Source organism: Littorina saxatilis, linkage group LG1 (genome assembly GCF_037325665.1).
Source record: "Littorina saxatilis isolate snail1 linkage group LG1, US_GU_Lsax_2.0, whole genome shotgun sequence".
Classification (NCBI taxonomy): Eukaryota; Metazoa; Mollusca; class Gastropoda; order Littorinimorpha; family Littorinidae; genus Littorina; species Littorina saxatilis.
Window position 1 is genome coordinate 44,875,451 of NC_090245.1, and position 9,750 is coordinate 44,885,200.

The window sequence follows — 9,750 nt, forward strand, 5'->3', positions numbered from 1 at the left end:
GTTACTGTTTGTGTGTGTGTGTGTGTGTGTGTGTGTGTGTGTGTGTGTGTGTGTGTTTGTGTGTGTGTGTGTGTGTGTTTGTGTGTGTGTGCGTGTGTGTGTGCGCGCGTGCATGAGTCTGTACTTGTGTGTGTGTGTTTGTGTGTGTGTGTGTGTGTGTGTGTGTGTGTGTGTGTGTGTGTGTGTGTGTGTGTGTGTGCGTAAGAAAGAGAGAGGGAGAGAGAGAGGGAGTGTGTGTGTGTGTGAATGTGCATTTTCACTGTGATCAAATAAAAGAGAAAGGCCAGTCACCACGCACATCCTCGGCTCGCATGCAATGTATTTATATAGCAAAGGGAATGCCTGTAATTCGCACAGATCAATCACTTGGTCTTAAACGTGCACAAGACAAAAACGTTCATACTGGGGGAGCGAGCCAGTCTGAAGAGTACTCGGGTCCAGCGCAAGCGTTTTTTATTTATTTTACACAATAAAAAAAATTATTAGAGTAAAATAAAACATTAAAACGTTCATAATAAACAATAGTAAACAAGAATTTAACAAACAAAAAAGACCGCCCATACCGGGAATCGAACCCGGATCACTCTGGCCATAGGCGGACGTGCCTACCACCAAGCCACCAACTCTGACAATTCTATCAGTGAAATTTAAGGCTATTGGGTGCTGGCAGGCTGTTCTATGAGGCTGGCTGTTGCCGTTTGAATTCGTCCTACGCCAAGTCGTTTTTGTGGTTTATTTCGCATTTAGGTCCCAGGTAACATTATGAAGTTTTAATACGATCAATCGGACCTATTATCAAGTTAGTGTATCAACTTTTGAACGAACTGCGTCCAGTAGCTTCTCAGCAATAAGCTGTTAAGTGGAGAAAGACACACACACACACACACACACACAGACTCACACACACACAGACACACGATTAAAGTCTGCTGAGCCCAAGTACTAGCGTACTCGGGGATAAACAATAGTAAACAAGAATTAAAAAAAATAAGAAGAAAAGAGATCGCCCATGCCGGGAATCGAACCCGGATCACTTTGGCCATAGGCGGACGTGCTTTCCACCAAGCCACCAACTGGCTGGCTGTTCTATTAGCCGAACAGCAGTTCTATCCCACCGCGAATTGCGCCCACCGCCAAGAGTCGTTTTTGTGGATTATTTCGCATTTAGGTCCCAGGTAACATTATGAAGTTTTAATACGATCAATCGGGCCTAGTATCAAGTTAGTGTATCAACTTTTGAACGAACTGCGCCCAGTACCCAGTCAGCACACCAAGCTTGTCCCAAGGTTGGGCTAAGCTTGGCTACTAGCTTGGACCCAGACTGGCAGCCAAGCTTGGGCCAAGGTAGAAATGCTCACTGGGCCAACCTTGGCACAAGCTTGGCAGCCTGGTTGGCATATCCTTGGCACATGCTTGGCAGCCTGGTTGGCATACCCTTGGCACATGCTTGGCAGCCTGGTTGGCATATCCTTGGCACATGCTTGGCAGCCTGGTTGGCATACCCTTGGCACATGCTTGGCAGCCTGGTTGGCATACCCTTGGCAGCCTGGTTGGCATACCCTTGGCACATGCTTGGCAGCCTGGTTGGCATACCCTTGGCACTGCTTGGCAGCCTGGTTGGGATTAAGGTGGCTTATGCTTGGGAGCCAAGTTAGCTCCAGCCTGGGAATTACAGGGTGGGCCATAAAAAGTGTCCACATTTAATTTGTTAATATTTTTCCTGTAAAGTGATATTTTCTTTTCTGTTTCAGATAGAATTTGAGACAAGCATCTTAGAATTCTTTTAAAGCCTGAATGGATCGCATTCCAGTACAGGAAAGGACCAAAATCGTTGAACTTTACTTTGCTACCAATTCTGTGGTTCTCGCCCAGCGCGCTTTTCGGAGAGAGTTCCCTGGCACACACTGTCCATGTGCGAGAACTGTGAAGCGCCTCGTGGATAAATTCAGGAACACTGGTAGTCTCGCAGATAACAATAAAGGACATAGTGGTCGACCAGTGTTCCTGAATTTATCCACGAGGCGCTTCACAGCTCTCGCACAGTGTGTGCCAGGGAACTCTCTCCGAAAAGCGCGCTGGGCGAGAACCACAGAATTGGTAGCAAGATTTTGGTCCTTTCCTGAACTGGAATGCGATCCATTCAGGCTTTAAAAGAATTCTAAGATGCTTGTCTCAAATTCTATCTGAAACAGAAAAGAAAATATCACTTTACAGGAAAAATATTAACAAATTAAATGTGGACACTTTTTATGGCCCACCCTGTATATCAGATTCACTGTCACGTATCAGTGCTGTCTTTTACAAGTGTGCTTTTTTTTCTTTTTTGCAAAATGAATTAGAAATTGTAAGGCTAATGAAATCAGACTGGTAGACTTATAATGCGATCAAGTGGGATGCATGTAATTAATAATTTTATTCACTTGTTAAAAACTACAGGCTGATATGTGACAGTAAAGCAAAGATCTAGTGTGGCCAATAGGCCTTTTAAAATTAATCCTTTCTGTCTCACACATACAGCAATGATGGTATTCTGAATCAAAAGGTAAAGTAGGAAAAAAGAAGAAAAAAGATCAAAGGAACATTTTATACATGTACACTATTCAAATTCAGTCAACAAAGCACAAATTCCAAAAAGAACTCTTGCTCAATGTTTTATTTTGTTTTGATCCGTCTATTTTCTTCTGTAAAACAAGCCATTATCAAAAGAGTCAACAAAATGGTTAGGAATCTTTTTGCTGCACCCCAACCCTGTTTTTTTTCCCCCCTGACAGCCTGTCCCTCCATGTGCTGAGCCAGTCACCAAGGTAGCTGTTAAATTCATCTTTTGGGGTCTGGTGGCGCTCATGAACTGCATCTGCAAAACAAATGAATTGAATCTTTTTTACTTTCATACAGATTACCCTAATTAAATTTTGATTCAAGCAAACTTTTCGCCAAATATCGCAATATGCCTAAAATATAGACACTACTGAAGCATTGATATGGTTATTTTCAAAGGATACAAGGAGACAGGACTCGCTATAGATAGATTTATATAAACAAAATGTGACAAAGGGTATAAAATGATTGTTTTACCTAGTCTGAGTCGTCTGTTACTGTCGTTTATGTTGTTCTTTTCCTTCCAAAATATTTTTGGGTGACTCTGGCAAAAAAATTTTTTAGGGTCGGCACCAGAAATTAGGGTTGGTCGGGTTATCAGAAACAGACAACTTTTTGTTTTGGCCTTAATCCAAGCCCTTGTAATTTACTTACTGAAAAGAACTCTTTTGACGTTCGTCAAAGAGTTGAAGGCCAGCTTCTCGTTTGCACCCCTCAAGTTGCACTTCCCTTGGAGAGATGATGCCAGCAGGGTGCCCCCAGCAGCACGGAGGCTGACCCTGAAGGAGTTCCCTCCAAGGTTGTAGAGGTGGCGCTCCTGAAAAAAAAATTAAGTAAATAATGCCAAGATCCTTTTTTTCAAATGGGAGGGCAGGTAGGCTGACATTCTTATAACAAAGTGGTGAGGATACTTATGCTCAAATTAAGAAGAAAAAAAAATTGTAGGTAAATTTTGGGCTAGAATAATGGTCAAGTTACTACAACCACTATCATTATCTTGGCCAAAAGATAACGAGGGAAGCTGGCATCATGACGGGTGCTCACCAATTAACTGGTATTGCAAATTATTCCCAACGTCCACCTCTTTTTGGCTCACGTAAGTGTAGCCTATGCGATCGTAACTTTGTCTGTCTGTGCGTGCGTGCGTGCGTGCGTCTGTGCGTGTGTATGTCTGTGGTAGAAACTCTAACATTTGAAGACGTCACATTACATTGACGTCACATTATGACGTAAGAGGGTTAGACGTCACGCGAAGGAAGTACTGACAGTCTCGGTCATTATTATTTTGAGCGCGCCGAGACTAGTTGGCAGTCGTGTCCTTGTAAGTAGGCTACATGCAGACAGACAGATCTAGATCTAGTGTCTCGCTTTCTTGCACAGTTTCACCTATGCTCTTTCTGTGTGTGTGTGTGTGTGTGTGACGGAGTGATTGAGTTTGTGTTACTGTTTGTCGATTTCTTACGTGAGCCTTGATGGCTTCGCCTCTTGTTTTATGTTATACTAGCGTGAGAGACCCGGCTTCGCCTGGGATTATCCCCCTCCAACAAATGGTGTGACCTCTCTTTGTCGCTCCGTCTGCCCCCGCCACTGCTGGACGGGGGTGGCCGGTGCTGGCGGTGGAGGGCGGTGATTCACACATCTACGAATTAGCTATGACTGAGTTGTTCCCCGGACGGAGTTACCTCCCTTTGTTTCTGCCGTGCCCCCGCCTCTGCGCGGCAGAGGCGGGCGGTGGTGGTGATGGTAGCGGCGAGGGTTCCCACTTCCTTACTTGCTACAAACCCTTGATTTAGCTATGCCCGGGATGTTGGGTTGTCAGTTACCTCCCTTTGTCGCCCCCCACTGACAAAGAGTTACCTCCCTTCTTCGCCGCTGTTGCCCCCGCCACTTCATGGCTGAGGCGAAGGTTGATGGTGGTGGTGGGCTGTGATTCACACCTTTCTTTCTAGACACCTTTCATTTAGCTAGACCGAGTTGTTGCCTAGACAATTACCTCCCTTTGTTGCCGCCGCTGCCCCTGCCGCTGCGCGTTTGCTATATAGAATTCCATTTTTACTTTTCCCGGTACTGAAAAAGTCAGTGCGGGACGGAATTCCGTTTTTGGGGTTTTTTTTTTTTGGGGGGGGGTCTTTCTTTTACTGTTGGATTTCTTTTTTTTTTTTTTTGGCGGGACGGAATTCCGTCCCAGGTCGGAGGGTCTCCCACCCCTGCAGTACTAATAGCTGGTGCATTATTACTGAAACCACAACTTTATTTCAGGGGGGCTCAGCACAGGTATGGCTTGTTAGTTATGACAGACGTTCAGTTTAAGCATGCTGAACATAGCCCTGGTGCCCATAATAAATGTAAACATTCTAGCTCTTACCAGCTGCTTGCACATGGCTGGGTCAGCAAGCTCCCGCTCCAACCGCCTCAGCTCCTCCTCTCTCTCCAGAGGAAAGGTGAAGCCAGCGGGAAGCTCTGGCCTGCTGCTGGACTCGCCCCGTCCCTCGGCACTCCCAGTCTCCAGCCTCTTCACCTGGTTGCGCAGACTGTGGATTTCTGCCCTCTGCTGGATTAGGGCAGCTTTGATCTCCTCCTGGTTTCGGAGGAGCGCCTGGAAGAAAGGCTGGTAATCTGATGACAGAAAGATGGGATGTCATTTGTAAAATTTATTTCATGCCACTCAAAACAGAATTAAGAAACAAAAAGTATAAACACCGACGCAGGAAATGTACTTCTGCTTTACATTCAGGGGATGTTAACAAGGCAATGATATCTCTCAATGTTATGGACAGTACTTTTCTTAAAACTTTTTGTTTCTAGAAATGCATCAACTAATGATAACAGATAAGCATGAAAATTCACACACAAGCTTACGAGAATTTTTTTTTTTTTTCAAAATATCCGTGTATAAAGTATAACTATAAGATAACATAATAGTAAATACTCACCAACTGCCTCCACTGAGAGAATTTGGAGATCTGCATCTGCCTGATCTGCAAGTTCCTCTTCCCTTGGAGGAGGGGGAGTTGGCCGTTGTACTGCAGTACTACTTCTCTTTCTCTGGGGAGGAGGGGGAGTTGGCCGTAATACTGCAGTACTACTTCTCTCTCTCTGGGGAGGAGGGGGAGGGGAGAAGGACAGCACTGCTGGCGAAGCAGCACTACTCCTTTTGTTCAAGGGAGGAAGTGGAGGTGAAGGAGGGGATGGCGAGGCCCTCTCATCTGAAGTGGCTGGCGATTCACTGTATAAAATGAAACAAAAACATGAACATAAAACAAATTATGTAAATTAAATGGTATAAATTTTGTCAAATGACAAAAACCTGACTGAACAATTCACATTTGGCTTACTATTTACCAACGGTTATAGCAAACTGAAATGCTGACTGATAAAAACAGCAACAACAACAAACTTGGAGGTTGAAATGGGGGGATATCTACATACATACATCATGGAGTATAACACAAGCAGAATCTTATCTGTTTGTGTTAACATTTGCCTTCAAGTGTGCCAAATAAAGTAAAAGAACAATTTTTTTTATTTTTTTTTTATTAATTTACAGTTGTATACACGAATGAATTTCATAAAGCTTTATATATTTGCCAAAAGCATTAAGTAGGGGGACTGATTTTCTTTTGTGAGGTTTAAAATTCATCTTCAGAATCTTTAACCAGACATGAGATTCCAGATTTGTCAAAAAAGTTGAAAATTAGCGGGGGTCTGGGGGCCGGTGCAGGCCCCCAGTGGGGTCCTGGGGCAACGCCCCGGTGTGGGTCAGGGGGCAACGCCCCCTGAAGCTGATTTTTTGGGGGGTCTGAAAGAGCACAAAAACCCATTTCCAGCACATTTTACCCACATCTGAGCAGTGTTGGAAATCGGAGATTTTGAGCTTCTAAACACCCCAAAAAACTTCAATTCCTGCAAAGTTAGACAAAAACAACCCAACTCAAACAGATACACAAATGAAAGCAAATTAATGCCATACTTTTCAGGTTAATGTACTGTTGGCTTGATTTTACTGTATATATTTGATTTCAAGATTTGTTTTATGCATTGTGTGTGACTGAGTTGTTTTTTTTTTCCTTGAGCTACACTTCATCATCGTTTTTATAATTCCTTGCCAAAATGGATTGTGTGTGAACTGTGATGCGTGTTTTCTCATGCATGTGCCCCTCTTGGTTTTGTGAACAAACTGCAACTTGAGTCTGTACCAATTTCAAATTTGCTTTTGACTGTCAGAAACTTCTCATTTTTGTGTGTGCTAATTTTTCATTGACATGCTTAAATCGAGTCTTTTACGAAAGTTGTGACTTCAATGTCGACCTTTTCTTTCCCTTTCATTTTTGTTGTCTTCGTGGAGTATTTTTCCTCCATCCACGAAAAACAACATTTGTTTTTAAGCCCCTTGTCTATTTCGGCAACGAGAGCTTTCTCCCCCGCCGAAAGCTTTCGAAACATCTTCTCTGCCACACATTCGAACAAGAGAAAATGCGCAACAAAACGGCGACTGAAAATTCTGTCGCTAAACGGTTTTGAGCCGTTTGCGGTCATTTCCGGCCAAGTTTCGGTGAACCTTACTGTGTCGTAGTACTGTTTGTCCCGGTTACCGAAACCAGCGGAAAGGAGAAATTGAGCCAAATAGGAATCAACCGTTTGAGAACGAAACATCGTCGGTCGATCGCCTGACGCCAAATCGTATTGACTATGCACACATATATACCCCAACATTTTCTCAACGGATTTAGACGAATCTCAAGAATGACCCCTGGAGCTTTGAAAAAAGCGGAATTCCGCTAATCGGCGGAAGAAACACGGGCCTGTTAACTCAGAAACGACATGAACATTCTTATCTTTACAAAGCATTCAGGGTCCAAAACACTCAAAATTTCCTCAATAATATTTTAATTTGCGGAGGAAATGAAGAAAAAAAAATCCTAAGGTCAAGTGTAAAGCACAGGGTCAGGGCCATGAGTATATTTTAGTTTTTGTTGTTCTTGGCCTTATATATTAGGCAAAAAAAAAAAAATTGTCTGTTTAGGGTAACCCGACCGACCCTATCGATTTGGCGCCGACCCAAAAACTTTTTTTTGATTTCAAAAAAAAAAAAGAAAAAAAAAGAGGTAAAAATGCTAAAAAGAGACATTTGGCGTTTTTTTCTCTCCCTTTCTCTCTGTTTTATTTATACGTTAGTTTTGAAACATGTATTCATCAAATATAAGAAGTGAATGTTCAGCCAACATAGCATTTACACACACACACACACACAAAAAAAAACAAAACAAACAAAAAAAACTACCTACCTACCGACCCTACTTTTTTTGGTCATGTTACCCTAAACAGACAATTTTTTTTTTTTGGCCTTACAACAATGAGTCCAGTATGCTGATGACTTACCAAAGCACACGTGTTGCCTTTCTTTTCCTTTTTTGGCGGTTTGTACCGTCAAACTCGTCTTCGGTAGTAGTAGCGTTCACATCACTTTTGTCCAGGTACCGCCGCTCAGTTTTTTGCATGATGTCCCAGCTAGCTGTAAAAAATTTTTTTTAAAAATTGCAAAGTCTGATGAACTAATTGACACTGGTATTTCCTACATCATACATGGAACCTTTCACTCACTACATATATTCACAGGGATTACCAAATCCATCGCCTGATCGCAACAGGCGAGTAAAAATTCAGCCGGGCGAGTAAATAACATCCCGCCATCGCCCCGTTGGCGAGTTAAACCTGTATGTATTGAGATATATATTACAGATGTAGAGTTACTAGCCCTGTTGGTGAGTTGAGATTTTGACATTTAACCACCCCTGTATTCAAATACATTGTCAAAACATAATTATTAATTAGTCACTGAAGATTGCAACTAAGGTCAAATACGACATGGACTGATTTACTGGTTGTGAAATCCAAAACCACAAATAAAAGTCAAAAGATTGTAATCCAATTTCTGGCCTGCCTGAATCGAAAACAATATCAAAATCTACATGTGCTGTTTTAACTTTTATCATCTCAATTCAAAGACTCTGAGACTAGTTCTTACTTAGGAGCTCTAGTGGTAAAAGTGATTCATTAGAATGATATATAAATGGAGCTATCAGGTATTTACAATCAAAATCAATTATATTATTAGTTTCCAGGGCTAGAAATTAACTTTTTTTATTTGAGTGCAACCCGGGCGCACTGCTGAAAAAGTTTGAGTGCCCTGATGGAACTTGGTGCCCTGATTATTTCGGGAGTCACCAGGCTGTGACGCAAACTTTCTCTGCCAGATTTTCCGAAGGGGGGTGGGGGGGGACCAAGCCGCAACTCAAACTTTGTCTACCAGATTTTTTGCGAAGCGGGGTGTGTGTGTGTGTGAAGCACGCCACAACTCAACTTTGTCTACCAGATTTTTTTTAAGGGGGGGGGGGGGGGGGCAACTCAAACTTTCTCCACCAGATTTTTTGCAGTGGGGTTGGGGGGGGGGGGGGGGGGGGTTGGGGGTGCTATGCTTCTACTGACTAAATCAAAGTCATTGTTTTCGATTTTTTTGCGTGCAAATCGGACACCTTTTTGACGCCAACCTTGCGTGCCCGTCACCAACTTTCTGTGTAAAATGCACCGGGCACCCTTAATTTCGAGCCCTGGTCTCAAAGACAGTTATTCAGATTTATAAGAAACAGCTCTGAGCTCAACTAGATCATATAACAGATTCAAAGTCACTTACTACTACTCGTGACCAACTTGTGGTACGGGAATCTCGCCCAGTCTGGCCTTGGAAGCGCGCCGTTCTTCATCATCGCTGTTGTGCAATAAGGCGGCCACATGCACTCTAGTGTGTCAAAGATGAGCCAAGAGTCTGGCACCACAGAGACACCAGGATTCCCGTCTTTGTCGGTGTCTTTGATCTGCCACTCGATGAGGTGGTAATGAATCGTGGAGCTAGACATCTGCGCAGCATAGCCAGCAAATTCGGATTATCATGCCTTTAACTTTAAGTTTAGCACAAAGGATAACTTATAACAAATCACAGAAGAACATCTCTACCGTAGAGATTGTGCTAGTTGTACTTTGTATACATTTGATTTAGGAAATAAAAAGAAATCATAAATTTATTGGGTAAAGTGGCCACAACCCTTCAAGTTTTAAATTCAACTGTATCAGTATTTGGCAATCATAAAGTCTCTG

General features: G+C 42.9%; 1 protein-coding gene across 1 annotated transcript; it reads right to left on the reverse strand.

Moving 5' to 3' along the window:
- Positions 1-2,587: 2,587 nt before the first annotated feature.
- LOC138970839 (uncharacterized) lies at positions 2,588-9,549 on the reverse strand. Its single transcript, XM_070343393.1, has 6 exons — positions 9,290-9,549; positions 7,978-8,110; positions 5,532-5,824; positions 4,964-5,214; positions 3,253-3,415; positions 2,588-2,854 (listed from the first exon to the last, which is right to left on the reverse strand). Exons 1-6 carry the CDS (start codon positions 9,510-9,512, stop codon positions 2,721-2,723), a joined length of 1,197 nt encoding a protein of 398 aa, XP_070199494.1. The 5' UTR covers positions 9,513-9,549; the 3' UTR covers positions 2,588-2,720.
- Positions 9,550-9,750: the final 201 nt, after the last annotated feature.

Coding starts and splice junctions, on each gene's coding strand:
- LOC138970839 (XM_070343393.1), bottom strand. CDS start 9,512: ATGTCTAGCTCCACGATTCATTACCACCTCATCGAGTGGCAGATCAAA. Junction 8,111..9,289: donor CAAGTTGGTCACGAGTAGTA/GTAAGTGACTTT, acceptor AATTTTTTACAG/CTAGCTGGGACATCATGCAA. Junction 3,416..4,963: donor CAGCCATGTGCAAGCAGCTG/GTAAGAGCTAGA, acceptor TTTTTTTTTCAG/GAGCGCCACCTCTACAACCT.